Consider the following 26,999-nt stretch of genomic DNA (forward strand, 5'->3'; position numbering starts at 1 on the left):
AGTCTTTCTGTCACGGAGCCACTGGTTGGGTTCGGACTGCCAGTGTTTCAGTTAGCAGCCGAGCATTTAACCATTGCCCTACCAGGGCTCCTGTTTCTTTGTAGGGATACTTATCTTTGTAACACATCAGGATCGTAGTTTTTATCTTCTTTTTCACTTAAAATTTTAATGTGTTTTCCAGTATCATTGCAATTATTTTTGTAAAGATGATTTTTGAATTTGTATATGTATTTTAGAAGTGGACCGCTGGTGGCGCAGTAGTTAAAAGTTTGTCTGCTAACTAAAAGGTTGGCAGTTTGAATCCACCAGCCACTCCTTGGAAACCTTGTGGGACAGTCTGCTCTGTCCCATAGGGTCGCTATGGGTTAGAATTGACTTGATGGCAACAGGTTTTGTTGTTGGTTTTTTAGTTTCAAAAGCACGTCATGAATACTTTCTCATTTTAAAATAATTTCAAGCAGTGTAGTGGTACATAGAGCAAAAATGAAAGTTCTCCCATTGATACCTCCCCCCCCAACCACCCAATTCAGTTCTCACTTCCCTCCCCATAGGTAACCACTGTTAGCGGTTTGGTTAAACACATAATTTTTAAATAGGTATATAATTTTCCCACCTGATGGAAAAAAATCATACTCAAACTGTTCCCCTCTTTCGGGGCATTTAGGTTGTTTCCTGGTTCGGCTGTTTCTTTTGAAACATATGTGGCAAAGGATTCCATTGGAGGAAACTCAAAATAGACCATAGATTTAATGGTCCTGTGTTCTTCTCATCATTTCAAAGCCTAGGACAGGCACTAAATTAGACATCGGATTTGAGGAGAACATCCAAGTAAGAGATGGGACCTGTCATGGATTGAATTATGTCCCCCCAAAAATGTGCGTATCAGTTGGCTGGGCCATGATTCCTGGTATTGTATGATTTTCCTATATGTTGTAAATCCTGCCTCTATGATGTTAATGAGGGAGGATGGGTGGCAGTTGTGTTAGTGAGGCAGGACTCAGTCTACAAGATTGGATTGTGTCTTGAGACAATCTCTTGAGATATAAAAGAGAAAAGCAAGGAGGCGGAGGGGGGTGGGGTGGGGGGGGGACCTCATACCACCAAGAAAGCAGTGCCGGGAGCAGAGCAGTCCTATAGACCCAGGGCCCCTGCGTGGAGAAGCTCCTAGTCCAGGGGAAGATGGGTGAGAAGGTCGACAGAGAGAAAAAGTGTTCCGCTGGAGCTGGTACCCTGAATTTGGACTTTTAGCCTACTTTACTGTGAAGAAAGAAATTTCTCTTCGTTAAAGCCATCTAACTGTGGTATTTCTGTTACAGCAGCACTAGATGATTAAGACAGGACCTAACATTTGCTGGGGACGCACTAAATGCGGGGCCCCATGCTGCATGCTTTATACTCTCTGCTCTGGTTTAATTCACCGAATGTCTCAAGCTAGGGGGCATTGTTCCATTTGACAGGCAGGAAAACTGTGATTCAGAGGGACCAAGTGCCTTGCTTAGTATCACATATTCACTTAGTGCACAGCTCGGCTTCAAGTTGCCAGCCACCAAGTTGGGGGCCTGGTGATTCTCTACCCGAGCAGGAAATGCTTGTTTTCCTGTCTTTACTTAATGTAGGCCAGCACCATCACAACTGGAAATGCCATCTGTGTACCAGGAAGCTCTCTGCATTAGTGGGATCATGGTTTATTGCTGATTTTTTAGCACCTATTTTTGAGCACCTAATATGAGGTGCTCAAAAATATCCTCCTAGTGCTTTATATGCGTTATATCAGTTAATCCTCACAGACAGTGCTTTGAGAGGGGTGGGCATTATCCCCATTTTTCTTATGAGCGGTTTGAGGCCCAGAGAGGTAAAGAAGTGCAAGTGTAACTGGCTGAGCAGGGGCTGGGACCTGGTCTGTGTAACTCCAAGCTGGGCTCTGACCACTGAGCTCCGCTGCCCACCAGAACCAGAGTCTGCTCAGGCTCTGTAGCCCCGGCTAGGCAGTCAGATCACGCCTTATTCTACTTTCCATCTCCCTCCTCCTAGATAACAGTGACCTGATAGCGTGCACAGTCATCACCAAGGATGGCAGCATGGTCCAGCGATTCCTGGCTGTGGATATTTACCAGATGAGTTTGGTGGAGCCCGACGTGTCCAGGCTTGGCTGGGGAGTGGTCAAGTTTGCAGGTCTTCTGCAGGTAAGGTGGCCAAGAACTCCAAAAGCCCGTCTTGGTTGTCTGTACAAATACATACACACACACACACAGTTACTGTTTTTGACAATTGATTTTAATGACACAAGGGAATACATGAACCAGTTCTCCTTGAGAAAAGTTAAAACATCTTACTGATACACAGATTAGTCCAAGTCCTCTACAGTGCCATGAACTACTTAATGTGACCCTTCTAGCCTTAGTGTTTGTGACTCATATGCAGTGATTGAGTGGGACTATGCTAATAAGGTATTTAGAACCCTAACAAAGGGATTGGTCAGTTTTGCCATCCCACTAGACTTAAAATGAGCCATCCCAGAGATGTGAAGAGAGGATCTCACCACCACCAAGGAAGAAGAGCCTGGAGTGGAGCATGTCTTGGACCCAGGATTTCTGCACTGAAAGCTCCTGGAACCAAGAGACTAAGAGAGAGAGAGAGCTGTAACACCAAAGATGGCAAGAAGTAACGGCAGCAGAACCAGGAGACAGCCCAGCCCGCAGAGCAAGAAAGCTGAGTGCCTTTGGGTAGGAGACTTGCTGATGGAGTAGGGTGCTGCTGGGCACTTGATGGAGCTAGTTTGCTGACTACAGAGCTAAAGCTGAGTGCCTTTGGGCAGAGGCCCACTAGGGGAGTGGAGTGCCTTGAGGCACTCATCGGCAGAGCTAAAAGCGTAGTAACACTTACCTGAGCAAGGCAGAGGCCAAGGGTCAGAGAGAGGCTTACCTGTAAGTACAGCGGGGAAGAGGCTGTCCTGATGGAAGAACTGTATCCTGAGCATTCCTGAACCTGAACCCTATTAAGCCCCATAATTGTGAGTATTATCTCTGAGTTCTGTGCGTCCGTTGCAATGAACTACCTAACCCAGCAGAGAAGTAGAAAGTGCTGTGGACGGGACAGTCGGTGTCAGAATTGGCAAAAGATGGTGGAGAGAGAAGGCATGTCTGACCTTCGCCTCACAGAAATTAGCCGTGGGCTGTTGACCTTAATTCTGTTTCCCCCTTGTGAAATTAGAGGAGGTCAGATGCTGCCCCCATGCCATTTTTCCATCCTCTTTGACTAAAGTCCTCAATCCTTGCACCTCCCCTTCTCCCCAAGAGACGCCCAGATTCCAGATCTTTTTCTCTGCCAAATGCATATGTGAATGTAACTACATGTACCTGTTTTTAAAAATCAGTGCATATTCTTAAGGAGCCCTGGTAGCACAGTGGTTAAAGCGTTCGGCTGCTAACCCAGAGGTCAGCAGTTCAAACCTACCAGCCACTCCGTGGGAGAAAGATTGGGCAGTCTGCACCCATAAAAATTACAGCCTTGGAAACCCTATGGGGCAGTTCTACTCTGTCTTATAGCGTCGCTGTGAGTCGAAATCGACTAGACATCAGTGGGTTTTGTTTGGGTTTTATGCGTGTACTTGAGTTTGAGTGATTTACTTAAATGGTGCCACATTGAACATATTCTAAACTTGGCTTTTTTTCACTCAATAGTATGACTTGGAGAGCTAACCGTGTTGGTATATAGAGACCTACTGGTTTTCTTTTAACTGCTGTGTGACTGTGTCAGAGCATATGTAGCCAGTGCCCTGCTGGTTGTTTGCAGTTTTTTACCTTTACAAGCGGTGCTGCTGTGAACAGAGCTGTTCCTGTTCTTCTGTGCTAGTACAAGGGCTTCCCTAGGGCAGAAACCAGGATGTTGGGGTGTGCATGTTTTAAATGTTAATAGGTACTGCCAGATTCCTCTCTCAAAGGATTGTCACCACCAGCACGGTTTTGGAGAGTTCCCTTTTGCTCACCCATTCTCCAGCCGAGCTAGGCTCTAAAGTTGAGAGTTTGGGGTTTTTTAATGCCTGTCACTGGCGTAGTGGTTAAAAGCTACAGCTGCTAATCAAAAGGTCGGTAGTTTGAATCCACTAGGCACTCCTTGGAAACTCTGTGGGGCAGTTCCTCTCTGTCCTGTAGGGTCGCTGTGAGTCAGAACTGACTCGATAGTAATAGGTTTGGTTTGGTTTTTTGGTCACTGTGATGAGTGACCAGTGCTAGCTCATGGAGTGAAGTAAAGAACCAGAAGGGATGAAAGTGGCCTGCCAGCTGACATCCCCATCATCCCCTCAGGCCCTAAAGGTCTAGCAGACACTTGCAGCCTGGGCCCTGCCATATTTTGAGACAGTCCATTTTCTTGTTGGGCAGTTCTAGTTGTTAGAAAGGCCTCACTCAGCCGACCCCCAGCCACTTCCTTGTAATATGACCTGCTGGCAGTGTCCATCCTCTCTGTGAGAACAACCCACATCTTCAAGGATGCTATTGCAACCTTTAAGGAGCCCTGGTGACACAGTGGTTAAGCGCTCAGCTGTTAACTGAAAGATTGGCAGTTCAAACCCACCCAGCAGCTGTCCTGGAGAAAGATCTGGCGATCTGCTCCCGTAAAAATTAGCCTAGAAAACCGTATGGGGCAGTTCCGCTGGGTCATATGGGGTTACTTTAAGTCAGAATCAACTCAAGGCACCCAACAACATGGCAGCCTTTCCACCAACCTACTGTTTCTCAGAGTCTCTCTTTCCATTTAAAAAATGTCTTTTACAGAGGGTAATGTGAGAAACAACTATATGACAAATCTTATTTTCACGTAAGGCACTGTCCATTAGGTGACTTAGTGCTTCTTATTTATCCAGGCTTATGATCAATTTTCTTTAAAATTTAGGGATCAATTTTCTTTAAAATTTAGTGTCAGGAAAGGGTTTTTCTCCCCTGAAGGATTAATATGTGTCCTCCATCAGACAATGAAAGCCAGGTCAACCTTTTTTCTTTTGGTCATCTTCCAATAGCTACTATTCGTCAGGTCGTTACTACGTGCCAAGCTCTCTGCTTTAAGTGTGTAATATCTCACCTATTTCTCACTGCAGCCTCTCGGTGCAGGTGTTATTTCCAAGGAGCCCGTGCCAGGTTCAATGCCTAAGGGTAGTATGTGCGTGTCTGACTTTATGTCTACCTCTCCTGTCTCATGCCTTTATCTTAAATCACCTCAAATGCTGGTGGAAAGCAAAATCCTTATGCAGAATCCAGTCTGAGATTTCAGATCGGATTCGTCCTTATTACACTTGCTTTGTGCTAGTTTCTTTTCTACGTTTCAAATGTAGCTTTCTTCAAATCGCTGTTAAATGGCCATCCCTGTTCCTTTCCCAGGGTTAGCTTTCTTCCCAAATTCTTTAGAGACCAGAAATTCTTCAAAAATACACTGATGGCTGCCAACAGTGCCCCTTCTTAAGAGAAACAAGGAAGAAATCGGTTGGTAGATAAGTGAGTACATCTAGTGGCATGCCAGATGGCAACAGGAATTTTGGTTTTTACCACTGGTTTCTTTATATTAAGAATTGTTGGAGCTCAACTGTTGAGTTACACGTGGGTGGAGTCTGTGGAGCATGTTTTTATCACAGGTGACTCTGCTTCTTGTTGTTGTTAGCTGCCATCGAGTCATCCTCTGGCTCATGGTGACGCCACACACAACAAGAATCAGACTGCTGTGATCCATGTGGTTTTCACTGGCTGATTTTCAAAATAGATCTCCAGGCCTTTCTTCCTAGTCTGAAAGCTTCACTGAAACCGATTCAGCATCATAGCAACGTGCAAGCCTCCGCCGAGAGATGGGTAGCGGCTACGCATGAGATGTATTGGCTGGAAATCAAACCCAGGTCTCCCACATGGAAGGCAAGAATTCTACCACTGAACTGCCACTGCCCCCGTGACTGTGCTTTTAGGGCCCATGTAACTTTTTAAAAATATAATTTTCAATTATACAAGTAATACATGACAACATTCTCCTTAGTGATGAATGGGAATACTTAGAGAAGGCAGAATTCTTATGGGCCACGACTTCTAATCCCAGCCCCTTGCCTAGATTGACCAGGGTCCTCTGTTTGGCATATGTCCTTCCACACCTTTTCCTGTATGTGTTCTCATGGGAAGTATATAGTACTTTTGGGGGAAAGTTGATTGCGTGTGTTTTAGATTAATCATATAAAACCATGCCTATTGTTCTCAGAGGAGCTCTGGTGGCGCAGTGGTTAAGTGCTCGGGCAGCTAACCAAAAGATCGATGGTTCGAACCCACGAGTGGCTCAATGAGAGAAAAGACCTAGCAATCTGCTCCTGTAAAGATTACGGCCTTGGAAACATTATGGGGCAGTTCTACTCTGTCCTACAGGGTGTCTATGAGTCAGAATTGACTCAATGGTAATGGGTATTGTTCTGCAACTTGCTTTTTCTGTCAGCAGTTTGTCTTGGAGGTCTTACAGTATTAATGCATGTAGAAATCTACCTCATCCTTTCCAATTTCTGCATGGTCTAACCCACTGCTGCTGGCTTAGCCTTCTACCTATTGCTGGGTGTTGAGGCTGCAGCCATTTCTCACTGTTTTATAACCTCATTGGCTGTTCTTACAAATAAAGCCTGCCTGAGCACATACGTGAGTATTTCTCTAGGCCAGATACAAAGAAGTGGACTTGCTGGGCCATAGGGCCGGAGCATTTTTTATATCTCAGTCAAGGGTGCTACGCTGCCCTCCAGAGTGGCTGCTCCCTTATGCCCTCCCTCCCACAGGGTGAGGGTGCCTGGTGCTCATGGTCTTGCTCTGTTAGACTTGGGAGATTGATGGTCTTCTTCAGAACAAAGGGAAAGTTGGATTTGAGGGACCTCTTTCTGGACTCTGCCTACTTACCTTGTTATTATTAGGTGCCATTCAGTCAATTCTGACTCATGGCTAGCCCATGTGACAGAGTAGAACTGTGCTCCATAGGGTATTCTTGCCTATAGTCTTTACTGGAGCAAATCGTCAGGTCTTTCTCCCGCGGAGCCGCTGGGTTGGAGGCCCTCTTTCTAGATGATCCATGGGTCCCCCAGCTTCTGAGCAGCTACCCTCCCCCTGAGCCTAAGAAAGACCCGTCCTTCTCCTTCCACTACAGGACATGCAGGTGACTGGCGTCGAGGATGACAGTCGTGCCCTGAACATCACCATCCACAAGCCTGCGTCCAGCCCCCATTCCAAGCCCTTCCCCATCCTCCAGGCCACGTTTGTCTTCTCAGACCATATCCGCTGCATCATTGCCAAGCAGCGCCTGGCCAAGGGCCGCATCCAGGCCAGGCGCATGAAGATGCAGAGAATAGCTGGTGAGTAGTGAGCCCTGGCAGAGGGTCCTCTGGGCCCTTAGAGGGCAGAAGCAGCCACAGGTACGAATGTGGTCTTCACACTGACCTTAGCACCCCCATAGCTCATCTGGAAGAGGATGGGTACGGCTCAGGAATTAACTGTGCTTTAGTGAGGAGAGACCACTCAGAATTTCCCACTTCTTAGGTGTTTGACTTCTAGAGAGTCTCTGGGGCTGCGTGAAGAGACAGAGAGCCCTCCCCAGCAGGCAGGAGGCCATGAAGAGGCAGGCATCAATGTGGGCGTTTAGCAAGGAGTGAATGTTCTCATTGCCCCACACTGAAACTCTCTGACTTACCTTTTCTCTACTACCTCTGATCCTTCCTTAAGACAACCTTTGAGATCAGTGGGACCTGTTTCACCCATTCTGCAGATGAGGAAACTGAGCTAAGTGACATCCAAAGTCACACAGGCAGCAAGTTGGCAGAAATTCCTACTCTGAATCGCAGCCCCTTCCTCCTCTCCCCTCCCAGTGCTCACAAGAGGCAGCCCTCCTTGGTGAGGGTTTTGAGACCAGCATGCCTGCATTCACAAGTCAATTTACCTTCCCTATCCCAAAAAAACCCAATGCCGTCGAGTCAATTCCGACTCATAGCGACCCTATAGGCCGGAGTAGAACTGCCCCGTAGAGGTGGTGAATTTGTGAGGAAGCCCAGTGCCTTCCAAGGGCAGGAAGGCCCAAGCTTTCTTAGAAGTCAAGGCCACTGAATGAGGGCATTTGCTCATTATGGTGAATGGCCTGGCAGCCCCTGGGGAAAAGGTATCTGTTGCCTCCTAAGATTATATACAGTCTTTCTCGGGATACGCAGCACCTTTCGGCTCAGGCACCAATCACTGATCCTTCTCAGGTGGTTGCTGGAAGGATTTCCAGCACATTGTGGGGCAAGGGGGGGCTTTCTCAAGGGATTGCCTTAAAATAAACCCTAGAGGGCTGGGTTTCTGGAGATGGCAGATTCCATTCCTGTCATGCCCGCCAAGGTCCTGGTTGATCTGGACGGACGGGCCTGTGTCCCGTGGCTCTCCTGACCTCGTTTTTCATTCAGCTGAAGCTTGGCCTGCAGAATCATTACAGAAGCATTTTGTAATGTGCAAAGTGACTGAAATCACTCAGGCCTTTCTTTTCAGATTTATTTTCAGAGGACTTTTTTTTTTTTTTTTTTTAGTGTAAAGCAATTTCCCACAGCTGGCATGGAGGCTAAATATTTCATTTGAAAATTGAGAATTATGCTGTACAGTGGCTGTTAGAACTAACGCTTTGGGTATTTCTTAAATTGATTTTAAAAAGCCCTACCAAATTGATATATCATGAGATTTGTTTATGGAAGGGAGGCTAGCAACTGTGACAGAAACACACCTACATAGTCATAGGTATTGTTTCTCACACACTTCTCCCCACACACACACGTGTGTGTGTGTGTGTGTAGATATAGATTGTGTGTGTGTGTGTGTGTGTGTGTATGAATGAGTGAATTTTCTGGGCAGAATTGATCCCATTTACTTTGGGGCCTGAAACAGCACCAGAAGCTGAGCCTTGGCGAGGGTCATTCGTGTTGGAAGCTGAGAATCTGAGGTGGAGACTGGCCTGGCATCAGTAACATTTGAGGAGCAGGCCTGGCTCCCCTTGCTCTCCTTCGTGGCCTGAATACCCCCCGGGCATCGGCTGTGTTTCAAATATCAGGCAGTATCTTTGGTGTTAAATTGTCTCTGCATCTCAAGGCTGCCTGCCTAGCACCTCCCAAGTGACACACCTGGCAGGGCCACAGCCACTCTGGTTATGATCCCCCCACACAAAGCCTCGTCTGTACCCCTACCCCCTTGGTGCTAAGAATGAACCATGGTATTGTTTAAATGTAGCCCTCCTGGACCTCCCAATCCAGCCGGCAACCGAAGTCCTGGGGTTTGGGCTTGGTTCCACCACTCCCACCCAGCACCTGCCTTTCCGCTTCTACGACCAGTGCCGCCGGGGCAGCAGTGACCCAACAGTGCAGCGCTCTGTGTTCGCATCCGTGGACAAGGTGCCAGGTAAGCCAGCCCCTATTCTGCGGTACGCCCTGTCCCCCCCTTGATGGGGCCCCGCAGGCTTGCTCTCTGTGATGCCTGTATGAGCTGTCTGTCCCTCCCAGCAATCCAGGCAGCTCGAAGCTCCAGTTTCTTAGAACTGATATAAGCACATCACAAGATTAAACACGAGCCCGGGAAAAAAATCTTGTCTTTGTTTTTGGTGTTTTGCTGCCTTGGTTTAGTTTTCCAGAGATTTGTTGGGTATGTGGAAGAACTTCTTAGAATTAAGACTAAGAAGTTTCTTGGAAATTTCTTGGAAATACTTAAATTATTAGTAATGAGGTTGTGGGAGAGCGATTTCCTTCTCCGCGTAAGATGACTAGAAAGAGATAGAGTGCGGTTCCTGCTCCAAACCTCTGAAGAAGTGAGACTTCATAGGAAGCAGCACTGCCCAGGATGGCTCCTTGTTTATCCCATCAGGGGGCGTCTCTTCCCACGTTCACTAAAGTCATCTCCAGCCCCTTTCTCCCTCCCTCCAACCCTCCAAAAGAAAAGCATAAATCGAAAGCTCAAGGTCAACTTGGCAGAGCACTTCCTCTACAGAGGAGTGGGCTCCCGCCTTCCTGTGCTGACACAGCAGCTTCAAGTAGCTCCACATGCGTCCTGATCCCTCGAAAGAGAACGTTTCTCTGGATTACAAAACTTCAGACAACCAGCCAAGCTCTCCTCTGCAACATAACCTCCCCACCACCACCCACCCACCACCACTGTTAGGGTTCAGAACTTAAGTTGCAAGTGTTGTGAAATATTTTCAAAAGCGACTATTAATTTACAAACAAAATGCAGCCAAAAGAACCTGTCCAAAATTAGGGTCTTTGTTTTCCCCCACATGATTCATTTTATTTTCAGTCTTTGGCTTAAAAAATATATACACTCCAGGCATATGATTTTTAAAAATCCAAGCAAGGATGTGGTAAAATGAAAAATCAGTTTTTCCCAGCTACGCACTGTCACCGAGCTCTTACATACCCTTCCAGAAATGCGTGTTTGGATGCCGGGTCTGTGCTTTTGCTCATTTGCTTTTGCACATGGGTTATACTGTACATGGGATGTTGCTGCACTTTGCCTTTTTTCACTTAGTGACAAGCCATTACACCTCAACGTCTGTAACTTACCTTCACTGCCATTAGCAGTTGTATGGTATCGTACCCAATGGGTGGACCAAAAAACCTTTTACAGCCATTTCCTATTGGTGGACGTTTGGGTCCGTTCCAGCGTTTGCCGTTTGCCATTACAGCATCACAGTGAACATCTCTGGGGTATCTCAGTGTGATCATGTAAGCCTTACTTGTCAGGGGTAATTCCCAGCAGTGGATCTGCCAGACCAAAGGGGACATGTTTTGTAATCTTGGTGTAGCCCCAACCTGCTCTCTAGAACAAAGTATACCAGTTGCTCACTCTGCCACTCGAAGTTTGTGACTGTTTTCATTCTTAAAACCAATCTTGGGCTTCAAGATTGATTATCTCTCCACCTCTGGCTTCAGCTGTGAGAATGGATATGATTCTGCCTGCCCCAAGGCCTGGTGGATTCTTCATTAAAAAAAATTCTCCAGGTTGCTCCATGTTCTGTACAGATGGTTGCTAAGTAAATATAAATTCTGACTGTGAGTCTAAATACAGATTGGCTTGGTAAAAAATCTTTGCTTTAGGGTCACTGGGGCTTATTTCAGCTTGGGAACTTACTGGTTAACGAGAAAAGCCCAGGCCTTATATCTGCTCCAGTCCTTTTTGGAACAAGGCGGGGTATGAATAAAGAAATGGAGCCAAGTGTCGAGTCATTTGGCATCTGCTGCATCCCTTTTCTGTTTGCAGAATGTATGACTTGTTACTGACTTCTTCCACCAGGCCTGGTCTTCCAGGGGAGGTGTGAGGTCACCAACTGTTGGGGGTGTGGTCCCAGGCTCAGGGCATTTGAGGCTGTGCCGGTCAGGACTGCATCAAGTCAAAGGCAGCCAGCGGCTGGAGGCAGCCATCCAACCCTTGACTGTGTCTCTCCCCTGACAGCCCCTGGGAAGTGCCACTCAGGTCCAGAGGATAGGGGGGCAGTAATACTTATATTCTCTTGGCCCTTGGGACTAGTGAAATGACCCAAAGAGCAAGTTGAAATCGCTGAGCTCTGTCTGAGTCAGAGGGAGGGAGCTGTGGGGGAGGGGCAGGAGCTGGCCTCACCTTCTCCTCCTGCGAACCTGCACCTCACTGTCAGCCCCACAGCAACTCAGTGCTCAAGCAAGCGTTCACCTTACTGCCTGTCTGCCCCCACCTACCAGATTGGCCAGTGCCACCTGCAAAACACACCCCCTTTCTTTCCCCCTCCCTGCCAGCAACATCTCTCCCCAAGATCATGGCAGCCACAGGATTCGCTGGACTCCAGTCCCATCCTCCTCCCTTCCATTCGGTCAGAGAGATCTCCTAAAACATAGGTGACGTCCTCCCCCTGCCTACAGCCCTCCGCTAGCTTCCTGCCACATACAGAATCCACGTCTGTCACTCTGACTGCCAGGCGCCGTGTGATTGGCCCCAGCCAACCGGTCAGACACAAGCAGCTCCCACACACACACCCACCTCGCCCCACACACTGAGCAGCAGCCTGCTGCTGCGCCCCTAAATCAGCACTTCTCCAGCTCACCTCAGGATCCCTGCATACTTTTCAGAATGACTGAGGACCCCAAAGAACTCTAGTTTATGTGGATTATATCTATCAATATTTATGGTATTAGAAATTAAACCCGAGGAATATTTACATATGTATGTATGTATTTAAAAATAGCAGTAGTACACTCATCACATGTTATGTAAATATCAGAGGTTTTGTGAAAAATACTTCTGCTTTCCAAAACAAAAAATAATGTTTTAAATTTTTGCAAATCTCTTTAATACCTGGCTTAGTAATAGAAGACAACTGGGTTCTCATATCAGCTTCTGCACTGTATCTATTGAGATGTCATACATAGTGCGGCCTCTGGAAGACTCTGTACACTCACGAGCCAATGTGTGTAAAAGGCCACTAATGTCTTATTATTTTTAATAAAGATAGCTTTGATCCTAGGAACCCTCTGAGGGTTCCCTGGACCAACCTTTGAGAACCAGTGCTCTAAGTCACAGCTCTTTCCCGCCTTGAGACTTTTCATTAGGTATACTCTCTAGTTCTTCATATGGCTACCTCATACTAATTGCTCAAGCCTCAGTCCGCACGCTGCCTCCTCCTTGGAGAGGCTAAGGTTTCCCCCTCCCCTCCCGTCACATTAGCCTGCTTCTATCTTGCCCTCTGCAGTTCCTTGCCTGGCTGACATGTTTGTGTACCTGACCGTGGTTTCTCCTGCGTGGAGAATGTCACCTCCGTGGGGCCTAGTCTGTCCTGTTCACCGCTGTGCCTAGCACCATGCCTGGCACATAGTAGGTGCTTAACAAATCTTCATCAAATGGCGAACGAGCTCATACATGTTCCCTGCACAGCCTTGGAGCAGATCCCACCTCCTGCCTTCTCCCTCTCTGGACACCATGAAGACGAGGAAATTCCCTGGACGTCTGTTGGTTTAGGCCTCGGCACTTTGACAAGGGAACTGAGGTGCATTCTGCTGCTTGATTTCTGTAGCAAAGGGAGTGAGATGTGTGTCTGGAGGCCAGGTGCCCCCGTGATAGCTTTGAGTTGGTCACACACAAACTAAATTTCACTACCCTCTCCTTATTCAGAGGATTGCAGTAGCCACAGAGTAGGACCTAAGGGAAGCCGGCGGGTGCTGGTCCCCTGAAGTGGCCATGTTTGCCTCTGGCTGCAGGGCTTCAGTGAGACCCTTTCCCGCCTTCTGTAATGGCGTTGCTCCTTGTCCCTCGCCGTAGGCCACACCATTGCAGAATCCCAGGCTGAGTGGGATCCTTGTTCTTCCTAGGGAATAATACACCAGGAAGAAAACAGCTCCTGGCCACGTGCCTCAAGGTGCCTTACAGAGGAGCTTACTTTATTATGACAAGTCTTTGGATTTTATCTGCAGGCTCAGGTAATTGTCATGCAGCAGTCCGGCTCCCCTTTAGAAGCTATAAACAATTATATTTGGTGAAAATATACCTTTCATTTCCTTTGAGGAGATATTAAAGTAGAATATAAATCAGGGCTAACAGATGACTAGCCACTTTGGTGTGTTTTTTTCTTCTTCCATTTGGCGTAGAAAGAAATCACAAATTCTGTTCATTGGCCGGTTTTATGTTGGTGGTGCTCTCCCCCACAGAGTGTTCAGCTCCATGAGGGCAGAGGCTTGTGGGCACCCCTGGCCCAGGGAGGGAGGGAGTCAGTGACAGCCAGGGTGGCAGTGGGCAGGTGCTGCCGGGTCTAGAGGCTGGCCTGAGCTCTTGGTGACTTTGACATGCAGCGTTCACATGGCTAGTGCCAGAGATAAGCTCTGTCCCACGGACCCACAGTGACAACAAATTTATAGACTATGCCACTGGTAGAGGAGGAGTCCAAATCTAGCCCATGAGGACAATCTTTACATAAATACTCAGTGAGCCTGTGGACCCCAGAACAGAAGCTGTTCCCTGGCAGTGACCCTGGAGCTTTGGGACAGCAGTCTCTATTCCAAGGGCTAGAGCTCCGGCTGGCTCCCCAGCGCAGTCTCATCCCTCATTCCTGGGGTGCCTCCCAGTCAAGAGTCTGCTCAGATGGTGACATTGTAGCAGAGCACCCTCAGGTTCACCTGGATGGAGGCTGGGGTCAGGTGGGGAGGGGAGGGTTGGCAGAATACCAGTCCTCTGGCTCAGTATCTCCCTGTGCCCTTCCTAACTCATACCCAACAGGGCTCTACTCCCAGCATGTGCTACAGGGATTTGAACAGGACAGCCGGGAAGGTTGATGCCCCCAGCCCTCACCGATGGGGATTTAGTGATATGACAAAAAATAAAGTCACTCCTCTCCACCTTGCCTGTCATCAGCTGCCCCGCCAGCCTGTCAGTTCTGGGGCAGGGACTGGGTCTGCCTTTCACAGCTCTCTACCCTGATAAACACCCCCCAGTACCTTCTGGAACACCAGCTCCTTTCTCCGACCCAGAGCCCTGAGGGATGGGGCCCCACCTCCTTCCCATATCAGTGTCATCCTCTCTCTGCCTCACTTCTCTTCAGATGCCTGTCTCTGCTGCACTGGCTTTCTGTCTGCCCTGCGAGGGCCACATTCACCCACCTCAGGCCACTCGTCCTCGAGCACCCTCCCTCTACCCTCGTGGCAGCTGCTGTATTTCCTGCACAGCCCTTACCACTAGCTGGAATGACCTCCTTTATTGTTTACCGTCACTGTCCTCCACTAGAGTGGCAGGCCCTCGGGAGGGGGGCTTTGTCTTGTCCTCGACAGTACCCGGTGCTGAGTCAGCAGGTGCTCAGCAAATATTGATGGCTGGTGGGAGGCGGGTTGGCGATTGGGAGGCTGGGGGTCAAGAGGCGAACGGCTCACTGTCCTATTTCCTGCAGACTGTAAATCCCTCCTGGTAGGGCAGTGGCTGTCTTGCTGCTGCTGGGCCTGGGCCTGGCCCTGGCCTGAGGTGAGGGCAGTACAGGGCACCAAGGGAGAGGCCGACTTCATCCCATCAGAGCTGAGCTCTTGTCTCAGCTTTGGGCAAATGTTTCAATCCCCTGAAAATCGGGGAGTGCCGTGTTTTTCTCAGGTATTAGTTTTATCAAAAGCAAGGAAACCGGCTGTATCAGTCACCTAACCCAGAACACTTAATCGTTCTGTGGAAAGGCAGAGCAGTTCCAAAGCCGGCTTTTGACAGCTGAGTAACCGAGGAAGAACACAAAGATTACTAGGGTGCTCTGAGTCAGAGCTGACCGTGAAGCCTCTGAGCAACATCCAAAAGAGAAAAGGAAAAGAAGTCGATGTTTGATTCACAGACAATGGTTTTGACTGTTCATCCCCTGGGGGTGGGGAAGCACTAGGTGCTAATGTCATCTCATGGTGGTGTTTCCCAGACACTAATTTTTTAGGCCTGTTATTTTTCTTGTTTCCGATTACAAAACTCCAGCCAATTCTTTCCTTCCAGCTCTCCAAGGCAAAAAATGCCCTTTCTGGAGTCGCACAGAAAGGAGAGCCGAGTCTGCCGGGGTTAACCCTTTCCCAGCCTGTAGCTACCTGGTGAGAGACTGGGGCCTGGGGTCTGGAGCCAGTGAGTTACGGAAACTGGATTCTGATTCTGAGGCCTTTATTTTTTTTTAAGCAAAATTTATTGAGCTGCTAAGCACTTTATGTATTCTTCTCATTAGACCTTCTCAACAACCTCCAGAGGAACAGTTCATCATTCTCCCTTTCCGATGTGAGGAAACGAAGGTTGAAAGGAGTCAGCAAGCCCAAGGTCACTGCAGGTCCCCACTGAGGCTTTGAACTCTGTCTGCCCCGGGGCCAGACCCTAAGCCCCACCACCAGGTTGAACCAACCACGTCTGACTTCCCGACTGAGCTCTGACACATCCAAAGTGAACTTTTCTTTTGAAGAGTTTAGAAATAAAGATTCTGGAAGTAAAGGCCTAAACCACGACCTCCCAGGGCCTCACTGGTACTGGGCAAAACCACACTGTGGGTTCCAACTCTATGCATGTTTCAGGCAGAAAGTCAGTTCTGTTTTTGGAAGCAGGGGCTATGGTTTGACCTGAAGACTTAACTGTGCCAGGCACTTTATGTGCACTAATTTTACCCTCTCAACAGCTCTGGAAGCTGGTGTCACTCATCCTGCTTTACAGAAAGGAAACTGGAGGCCCTGGCCAAGGCCACACAGCTCACACGAGAGGGACCGAGATCCGCACTCCACCTTCCCACCTTTGAGTCCATTTGCTTCAAGGCTGGCTCTGGTAGTCACTGAGCTGCTTTACATGTCCACTCTCTGAGTGTCAGAGGTTGGCGGGATGGACCCTCGTTGGAGGGAGCACACCTGGCCTAGCCTCAGTGTTTCCCAAACCCTTCTTCTGTATCCACACTGGCACACTCCCTGTGCTCCGAGACCTCACTTCCTAATGGATCAACAACAACCTTCTCCCTTGCACATCACTCTCCAGAAAGGCTAGCCATATAGCAGGATGTGAGCTCATTTCAAAGCTCTTTGTCCAAGAGATTGACCTTTACTGATCAATAGGGTAGGAAGTGTGGGGACCAGGCTCCCATTCAGAAGTCAGCCCTCAGCTGAGTCTAAGGGGTCCCCTGCTTGCCAGGCCACTTTTGGGGCTCTCAAAGCAGCTGTGAAGAAAGCCTCACACACAGCCCCAGAGGTACCCACATTCACGAATCAGGGTTGACAAGGTTTTCTCGCTTGGAACACGCCCCAAAAAGACGCTTTACCAATAGACACAATAGCACTTGTTGTCTGAGGAGCCCTCCTCTTGCGAAATACGGACACATAACAGGCAGAGCCAGCTGTCATGCCTCAGTTGAGATTTTCCTGGGAGGTGGAGGCGGGAAGGAAAAATAGTTCCAAAGAATTGAGAATTGCTTCACTTTTGGGGGTCATTACCCCCGTCATGTCCACATACTTTGGACATGTTATCTAGAAGAACCAGTCCCTGGAGAAGGACATCATACTTGGTAACGTAGGAGGTCAGCAGAAAAGAGGAAGACCCTCAACAAGGTGGGTAGACACAGTAGCTGCAACAGTGGACTCAAGCATAGCAACAGTGGTGAGGATGTTGCAGGACTGGGCAGTGTTTTGTTCTGTTGTACATAGGATTGCTTTGAGTTGGAGCTGACTCAGTGGCACCTCACAACAGACTACCCCTCTCAGAGCACTGAAGTGACCATGGGCCCTGAGCCTCTGGTCAGAGTGTATCAGAGCGGGGAGCACGCGCCTTGTGGTCAGAGTGTACCAGAGTGGGGAGCACGTACCTGGCCACTTCAGGAAAGAGCTTGTGGAGCCCTGCAGGGATGTGTAAGAAGACACCAAAACCCTACCGTTTGGTCTTGGCTATGCCTAGCATGTTCTGGAGGCTCTAGTGGGCCCATTGTGAGGCAGCCTCAGAGGCAGCGAAGGATGAGTGGGCCTGCACCAGCATCACAGTGCCGGGCAAATGGCACAGCTGCGGAAGCAACTCCTGCTGTTTCTCATTTCCTGACTTCTTAGTGCAGGCCAAGCACATTTATCGTAAAACAATTGGAAAGGATGGAAAAGCACCCAGAAGGGTGCAGTCACTAAATCTCGCCACCGTGAGGTATTCATGAAGTAAAATCTGCTGTCCATCTTTCCCATGGTTCTTTGTATTCACCTCTTATAGGGCTTCTTTTCCCAGTAGTAGAGCCTGCCCAGGAGCAAGTCAGCAGAGTGAGGTGGCTGAGCATAATCCCTGGAGCCAGGCGTCTGGGTTCCGGTCCCAGCCTCACCTTGTTCTGGTGTACTGCCTTGTGCCAGCTGCTTTCCTCTCTGGGCCTCAATTTATCCGTATTAAAAACAGGAATGATAATGTCACCTGCCTCATCAGGTTACTGTGAGCATTTGTTGTTGTGGAATTGCCTTTAATTCGTGGTGATCTTACATATAACAGAATGAAATATTGCCTGGTCCTGTGCCGTTTTCACGATCGTTGGTATGTTTGAGTCCATTGTTGTGGCATTTTGTCAGTCCTTATCGAGGGTTTCCCTCATTGTTGCTGACCCTCTGCTTAACTAAACATGGTGTCCTTTTCTAGTGATTGGTCTTTCCTGATGTCATGTCCAAAGTAAGTGAACCAAAACCTTGCCATCCTTGCTTCTAAGGAACATTTTGGTTGTATTTCTTCTAAGACTAATTTGTTTGTTCTTCTGGCAGTCCACAGTACATTCATTATTGTTCATCAGGATCACAATTTGAATGCCTCGATTCTTCTGTTTTCCTTTTTCAGAGTCTACTTTCTGTGTGTACATGAAGTGATTGAAAAGACTATGGCTTGGGTCAGGCATATCTTAGTCATTAAAGGGACATCTTTTTATAACTTTAAAGAGGTCTTTTGCAGCAGATTTGCCCAGTACAATACATAATTTGATTTCTTGACTGCTGCTTCCATGGACATTAATTATTGATCCAAATAGAGTGAAACTGTTGACAAATTGAATTTTTCCTCCATTTATCATCATGATGTTTATCGGTCCAGTTGTGAGGATTTTTGTTTCGTGTTCAGGCATAATCCAGACTGAAGGCTGTAGTCTTTGATTTTCTTCAGTAAGTGCTTCAAGTCATCTTCATTTTCGGCAAACAAAGTTCTTTCATCCGCATATCGCCGGTTGTTAATGAGTCTTCCTCCAATCCTGATGCCGTGTCCTTCTTCATATAGTACAGCTTCATGGATTATTTGTTCAGCATACATATTGAATAAGTAAGATGAGAGGATACAACCCTGCCGCATACCTTTTCCAATTTTAAACCACACAGAATCCCTCTTGTTCTATTCGAGCAAGTGCCTCTTGATCCGTGTTCAGGTTCCACATGAACACAAGTAAATGTTCTAGAACTCCCATTCTTCATAATGTTGATCCATATTTGAGTATAAAATGAGTTCACTCATGTGAAATGCCTACAACAATGCCTGGTACATATAAAGTATTCAATAAAGGTCAGCTGCTCCCAGCATTATTATTTTTGTTATTAGTTAGGAGCTAACCCTTGGGGCCTCAAAATAACAGGTTCGCTTTTATATACATTCAATCAGTTCGCACCAAAAAACTGATAATCCAATAGTCCCTTCTGCTGCAGATACCAAAGACATTTGCAGTTGTATAAATTTGCTCTTTTCAGAAGTGCTTTCATTAGCTACCAATACAACCCTGGTGTGGTAGGTTAGGCAGACATTTCCTCCTTCTGCAGAAGCAGCCATGAGCAATCAGGTTGTGTGGTTTGCCTGAGGCCCCCCAGTTCGTAGAGCCAGAGCTAGGGCCAGGGAAGAACTAAAATTCGTCTCCTGCAGCCCCCAACCCAGCACACATCTCCTCCTGGTGATAGTAGTTGTGGCACTGTTTGAGCCAGGCCACTCCCACAGAACCTCAGGGCAGCTCTGGGAAGCAGGTGCCCCTGCTCAGTCTACAAATCAGGACGCCCTAGCTCCAAGGACAGCCACATCCTCCCCGCATCACACTGTTCCAAGTCCAGGCTGCGCTCGAACCACGTTGTCTCCTTCCCATCAAGGAACCACAGTGTCTTCAGGTCTGAAGATTACCCAGTGGTAGGGTACCTGGTGGAGTTGGGTGTGCCTTGGGAGTCCCATGCCCCATTGCAGTAGGGTCCTTCCGTTATGTGAGCCCAGAGCGTGGAAACCAGCCAACAACATGACTGTCCTCTGTGGGTACAAGTCTCTGCATCTAAGAGAGAGCCCATCAGATCATTTCAAGAAGCTTTGTGAGCTGTTTCCCTGTTGATGCTTTTTTTGTTTCTGAGTCATTGTTTTATCAACTCTTAAGTCCTCAGTAGCAGACAAGTGATAGCAAATGCCATGGATCAAAGGCTCATTTACAGGAGAAAACCAAGAAACTGACAACATTCTAGCCGTTAATTTATCTGTGAATTGAGAAAAGACCACCTTGATTTTATTTTTGCCTTAGAATATCTCTGACTAGCTCAAGGAACCCAGGGTTCCCCCTGGGACAGGATTTGAGAACCACTTTCCAGGAGCTTTCCAAGAGCTAGTCATAGTGCCCACCTTGGACTCCAAGAGAATGAGATGGCCAAGTAAAGTGGCATTGCTGAGGATGTATACAGCCTGAAAGGAGAGTTAGTTGATTCATGAGGACCACTAGGAATGAGAAGAACCAAATCAGAAGATACGACGGGACAAAATAATTGTGCTGACTCTTCACAGAGAGGCATAAGCCATAGGGTCCTCCGCACAACCCTTTCCTTTATGCCTTGAGCTGGCCCTTCCAGGCATGTCAGCTGTGGAGGCTGGGATAGAGGACCGCTGTGTGAGATGGTCTAGAAGGAAGGGGCAGAGGGTGGCTGGCGTTTTTAAAAGGAACTTTAAAAATTCCGAGAAAGTTATATGACAGATGTACTAACCAGGGTCAGAAAAGGGAGGTTTATTCAGGAAGTACTTACTAAAGCTTTTGTGAATCATATGAATGCAGTGCCACGTGCTGGGCATGCAGAGGTGGACTGGATGGGGACAGGCCAAGATAACCAGGAGGCAGGCACAGGGAGCAATTCAGGGGGCTTTGGCATCCCATCCAGAGGGCACAGCGGTGTGAAGGCATGAGGGAGCAGGGCTGAGGGGAGGGGAGTGAGGAGAGACAGGCTGGAGAGCCAGGCGGGTTCAGATGTGAAGAGCCACGTAGGCCTCCTGGAGGAGGCAGCCCAAAGTAGGCACTATAATTAGGTCTTGGAAAATGATAAAGTGGTTCTCAAACCCTGTTCCAGAGTGAATCCTGGGCTCCTTGAGTCAGAGATATTCTAAGGCAAAAATCAAACAAAGGTGGCCTCTTCTCAATTCACAAATAATCCCAAAGTACCAGGAAGCCATGGAAGGTCCTAAAGCAAGGAATGAGGACTCAAGGGACATGGGTGGCAGGATGGATAGGCTAGAATCGGGAAGGGCCGGCAGAGCAGAGGGCAGGGGAGGGGGGAGCGTACAGGACAGACGCAGGCATAGTCGGCCCTCACTGTGCCCTCACCACCTGGACAGCACAGGACGAGGCGCCATCTAATGAATAAGTGGGGGAGGCTAGAGATGTGCCATCCCATGGTGGGGTGGGGTCTGGCTCTGAAGTCGGTCTCTGCTCTGCACCGTCACCTCATGGGCCACCCATAGGTTCCCGGAGAGGCAGTAAGGACCAAGATGCCAGCTGGGGTGGAAGGCTTTCCCGATGGACGGTTCACGCCCTACTTAAAAGGCCCCTCTGTAGAGGCAGCCCCCTCTTTACCTTGGCATGTACCCTTCTATGCCTTTCTCTGATCAGTTACTTGTTGTATTTGTACTATAGTATTATGCAACCTTTTTTTTTTTTTTTAATTAACTGACTACTACTTTCACTCAACAGTCTCTCGGAGATTTTTGTCATTTGAGTTCATAAGCAGAGTAATCCATCATCTGGGCCAACCACTGTTTATTTAGCCAGGCCCCTACTGACGGATGTTCTGTGTGTGGCCAATTCTTTGTCCTTAATAAATAGCAAGCACCTCCAAGCCTTTATGCAAGGGTTTCCATAGGGTAAGTAACCATGACATGAATCCTAAGAGGATCTGGTGACCAGTGAAGTATGTAGGAAGAGGCAGTAGGAAAGCACAAGACTAGGCAAGATATCAGTGAGCCTCAGTTTCTCTCTGAATGGTCTCTGTGCATTTAGCTAGCGAGGGCATTTTGATGATCCTGACTTCTGACCCAGAAAAATCCTTGCAGCTTACTGATATCCTTCTGGTCCAGGAGGCTGTGATGACAAGAAAGATCCCCAGGAGCTGGGGGCTGGCCCACCCATGGTCTGACTTGTCATCCCAGTGTCAGAGCCACTATGTCAGAGCCGCCACTGGATTCTGCTCCTGCCTCCTGGCACCTCTGCTTTTGGAGATCCCTTTCTCTCTGTACCAGCATACTAGAAATACGGTACAGCTTCCTTGATTTGTGGCTGTCCCACCATGATGTTTTGTATAAACGTGCTTCTCTCTAATAATACATACCTCTTTTTTTTTTTTTTTTTTTTAACATCTCAAATCCCCGAAGGCGTGAGAGTCAATATCTGAGTGTGACAGGACTGGCTGTTTTGTGGCATCTATTCAAACTTCAAAAGCTGACTTCCTTAAGCCCCAAGTCATCACAAAAACATCTTCCAGAGCACCTGGATTGGGGGTGATCAGTTGTTTACTCTGTCTCCACCGCTCCCTGCTGTGGGCACAAGTGGTTGAAAGCCGCCTCCCTTGGTTTCCATGTTGAACATGAGAAATTCATAGCATGACTCTGGGAGTCGATGCTTCTTTGCAGTCATTCCTCCACGACATTTGTTACTTGCCGAAAGCTCGGTATATGTGATGCATTTCTAGCATTGCAGGGTTTTTGTAAGCACCCAGCATAAGGTTCCAAACCAAAAAACCAAACCCATTGCCATCAAGTTGATTCAGATTTATGGCAACCCCATGTGTGACAGAGTAGATCTGAGCTCCATAGGGTTTTCTTGGCTGTAATCTTTGCAGAAGCAGATTGCCAGGCCTTTCTTCTGTGGCGCCGCTGGGTGGATTGAAACCACCAACCTTTGGATTAGTAGTTGAGAACAAACCATTTGTGTCACCCAGGGATCTAAGCATAAGGTTAAGTCCCATTTACTGAATCCCAGCTATGTGCTAAATACTAAGCTAGTTAGTTGCTTTGCATAAAATAAGGAAATAAATTTGTGAAAACTGTAGGGTTAACGATTTTTGCATCTGAGGCAAGCAAGACTCGAAAAGCACAGCTACTTGCCTGGAGTCCCAGAACTGGTAACCAGGGAGAGAGCCTGCCTTCAGACTCTGCTCTACCAACTGCACAGGCCTGCCTTCCTCTAATGGTTCTTGGGAAAAACGTTACCTCCTGCCCACAGACCTTCCCTTTCCTGCTAAATTCATCTGAAGGCTCTGTGGAGCTTCTGGTGGGAAGCTACCCTTTGTTGTGGCTTCCCGAGCCTTGCTTTCTTGACAGGCCCACAGTCAGGCCTCTCAGCACGCTGGTTTCCGTGCACACTTGGCCTCTAGGACCAAACACGTCCTTGTAAGCTGCAGGGCAGCCAGGGGTCAGGAAGAGTCGATGTTAATAAAAGGAGCCTTCCCCAAAAACTGCCACCCCAGCCCTTAGTAACCTGGAGAGTGCTCTGAAACAGTTGACATTTATAAAATCTTAAGAGTTTTGGAAAAATGTGTTTTTTGCCAGATTTCCAGGCTGATGCCAGAGGGAAATGCGCACCAGCTCAGAGCAGCATTCTGGGGTCTTGAAACAGTACCCAGGCCTGGGGGCCCATGACCCACACACCGTCCTATCTCCCTGACCTCTTCACCCCAAGCCCATCCAGTAGCAACTTCTCTCACCACTGAGTCTAGCAGAGGGACCCTTCATGGCGTCCCAGCACAAGACGCTCACAGGAAGCTGCCAGACCTGAGCTGTTTTAAAAGCTACTGTCATTTTAGCACCTACTGTGTGCCAGGTATATGTCATAGTGCTATTTCAACCATGCCACAACTCTGCCAGTGACATGCAATAAAGAGATGGGGACACAGACCCCGGAGCCAGACCATCAGGGTTCAAGTCCCCACTTGACCATGGAGCTGTGTGATGTTGAGAAGTTCTTTAAAGCCCCTGAGCCTCAGTTTCCTCTTCTATAAAATGGGGCTAGTGATGGGGCCCACCTCATGTGTTGTGGTGAGGGCTGAACACCTGGAAAGCCTCTTAGAGCCAAGCCAGCACTCTGTTGGTGTATACCAGCCATCATAATGCCATATTACCATTAGCAATGAGCACCATTACCAATGCTCAAGGGGCAAAGCAGCCTGCCTAGTAGGACAGCTCGCCCGGCTCCTCCAGGCCACTCGTCAGGTGCTGTGCTCACAAATATTCTAGCAGGTGTTCTCGGGCTCTGCCACCATGTGACTGGCACCAGGCAAGAGGACTTCTAGGCACCTGTTCAACTGAAGTTGTCACCAGAGAAGGTGCCCTCTGGAGCTTCATCATGTGTTCAGCCAGTGCATACTGAGCACTTCTTGGGGGCATCCCCATGTAGGCCCTAGTGCAGCTATCAGCCTACGTGGAGGAGGCAGGCATGTAAACAGGACAGCTGCTATGCAGGAGATAATGGGGCCGGGGGTCCCTGGCAGGGTGCATTTCGCAGAGGGTCCATGTAGCCAGAACAGAGGGAGGGAGGGGCACAGGGCAGGAGAGAAGGCCACTGAGATGGGCAAGGCCAGACCAAGGGGGCCAGGAAGGCCACAGGGGTGTGGCTTTCATCCTAAGGGCTCTGACGGACTTTAAGCAGGGGGCATGGCTTGACCTGAGTTCACTGAATAATGAGAGAGGACTGGATTGGAGACAGCCACACAGGGCCATTTGGGCCCCCCAAAAGCCGAGGGCAGCTGGACAGAGTAGGGATGGTGACATGGTCAGTGATGGGCTTGAGTCTGATCCTGCCTGGCATTGGCAGATCTGCTCTAAGGATGGCACTGACTCCATACATTCCACGGCACTTCCCCATTCATGGTTTCAGTCACCCCATGAAGGGAGTGTGCTCACCCCCCTCTGACAGAGGGAAACCAAGGCTCGAGAGTTGAGGTGACAGGGTCAGGTCACAGAAGGAAGAGACAGTGTGCTTTGCTCTTTGCCCACTGAGCATTCCTCAGGTCGAAATGTCTCAACAGCTAGGGTTCCTCCAAAGAGGAGTGTGTGTGGATGTTCACTGTACTGCCAGTACCATGTTGAGTGTCTTCCCACCCAAACCCGAAGAAGGAGACACTCTTGCTATCTGCACTTATCAGGGAGGAGGCCCGAGGCCCAGAGAGGTTAAGTAACTTGCCCCACGTCACACAGTGGTAAGCAGTGCAGCTGAAACCCATAGTCTGACACCACAGTCTACTCAGCCCGGTGTTCAGAGATCCTCCTCGGGGCTAGGACCTGAAGAAATTCTTGGCCTCACCCTCGGGAGAGCTGAGACACCATGATCTCAACCACACACACACACCTCCACATGTGGTTCCTGAGCCCCTGCCTTCACCGGCAGACCAGAGAGGGTTTTCTGTGCATGCCTGTCAGAACCAAACCAAAAACTAAACCCAGTGCCTTTGAGTCGATTCCGACTCATAGTGACCCTATAGGACAGAGTAGAACTGCCCCATAGAGTTTCCAAGGAGCGCTTGGTGGATTTGAACTGCCGACTCTTTGGTTCACAGCCGTAGCACTTAACCACTACGCCACCAGGGTTTCCATGCCTATAAGAAGTACTGATAAATCAGGTCCCAGATGCTCGTGCTTGGCCAGCAGCACTTTGAAACCTAGGAGGCTATGACTCTGCCCTTTGAGATCCAGGAGAGCATGGCCCCACCCTTTGAAACTGAGAAGGCCCTGCTTCCCATGCTCCTTCTAACAATTCTGCTGATCTCTGAGCTTCTCCAGGGATGGGCCTTTTCTTTTCTTGGAGGACAACAGATGGATAACAGATGTAGCTCCTTCAGCCTGTTTTCTGCCTGTAGAATTCCAAGAGGCAGACAGCATTCTTTCCTTTCATTCTTTCTTTCCCCTTCAGTGTAAGCTGATGGATTTTCTGCTGTGGTAGTTGGTTAGATCCATCACAGGCTTAATCTCTTTAACAAAAGGTTGCGAAGCCCTGTCCTTGGTGAACATTCTAGGACACGTGTCCTTAGTTTGTGCAACAGAATTTTCCAAATCTTTAAGTTCTGTTTTCATTTTTCAGTCCATCTCTTTCCTCTCACATTTTACTATAAGCAGCAAGGGGAAATCATCCAGCCCCTTTAGGATCTTGCTTAGAAATCTTACCAGCCAGTTACCCAAGTTCATCACTTACGAGTTCTACCTTCCATCAAACATTTGAACGTAATTGGCAAGTTCTTTGCCACTACATGAAAAGCATCACCTTTCCTCCATTGTCCAGTCACATGTTCATCATTTCCTTTTAAAAGTCACCAGAAGCACCTTTAACATCCACATTTCTAGCGACATTCTGTTGGCTGGTGTCATATGTATTCTCAAAAACGATGGATACTTTCTCCATAGCTCTCCTCACTTCCTTCTGAGCCCTCATCAGAATTGCCTTTGACATCCATAATTCTACCAACAGTCTCTTCAAGGCAATCTAGGCTTTTACTGTTAAAAAAAACCATTGCCGTCAAGTTGATTGCAACTCATTGCGACCCCTTATAGGACAGAGTAGAACCGCACCATAGAGTTTCCAAGGACCGCATGGTGGATTTGAACTGCCGACCTTTTGGTTAGCAGCCGTAGCACTTAACAACTACACCATCAGGGTTTTCAGGCTTTTACTATTAGACACCTTAAAACTCTTCCAGCTTCTACCCATTACCCAATTCCAAAACCACTTCTATATTTTAGGTATCTATTTGTTAGAGCAGCACCCCGCTTTTACGGTTGCAAATTCTGTCGTAGTTATCTAGTGCTGCTATAACAATATCACAAGTGAATGGCTTTAACAAACAAGTTTATTTTCTCAGTGTTTAGGAGGCTACCCAGAAACCCAGTCATCGAGTCGATTCCGACTCATAGCGACCCTATAGGACGGGGTGGAATTGCCCCATAGAGTTTCCAAGGAGTGCCTGGCAGATTCAAACTGCCGACCCTTTGGTTAGCAGCTGTAGCACTTAACCACTATGCCACCAGGGTTTCCATTAGGAGGCTAGAAGTCCGAATTCAGTGTGCTGACTCTAGGGGAAGCCCTTCTCCCTCTCAGCTCTGGAGGAAGGTCCTTGTCTCTTCTGAGCTTCTGCTCCTAGTCAAGCCTCATGTGGCTTGGGGCATCTCTTTCCCCATCCCTGCTAGCTTGTTTAATCTCTTTTATATCTCAATAGTGATTGACTGAAAATACACCCTACGTTAATCCTGCCTCATTAACATAACGAAGAACCCATTCCCAAATGGGATTATAAACACAGGTAT

General features: G+C 48.2%; 1 protein-coding gene across 4 annotated transcripts in view; it reads left to right on the top strand.

Moving 5' to 3' along the window:
- Positions 1-26,999, top strand: part of CLEC16A (C-type lectin domain containing 16A) — a 241,915-nt gene that overhangs the window by 184,980 nt on the left and 29,936 nt on the right. For 3 of the 4 annotated variants that reach the window (XM_049904932.1, XM_049904933.1, XM_049904934.1), the window contains exons 19-21: positions 2,032-2,183; positions 7,147-7,351; positions 9,243-9,410. In XM_049904932.1, the coding sequence (XP_049760889.1) occupies positions 2,032-2,183; positions 7,147-7,351; positions 9,243-9,410 (525 nt within the window). Of the gene's footprint in view, positions 1-2,031; positions 2,184-7,146; positions 7,352-9,242; positions 9,649-26,999 lie in introns of those variants that run through there. The other variant, XM_049904935.1, reaches the window with a different exon arrangement.

The sequence above is a fragment of the Elephas maximus genome, chromosome 12, assembly GCF_024166365.1.
Source record: "Elephas maximus indicus isolate mEleMax1 chromosome 12, mEleMax1 primary haplotype, whole genome shotgun sequence".
Taxonomy (NCBI): domain Eukaryota; kingdom Metazoa; phylum Chordata; class Mammalia; order Proboscidea; family Elephantidae; genus Elephas; species Elephas maximus.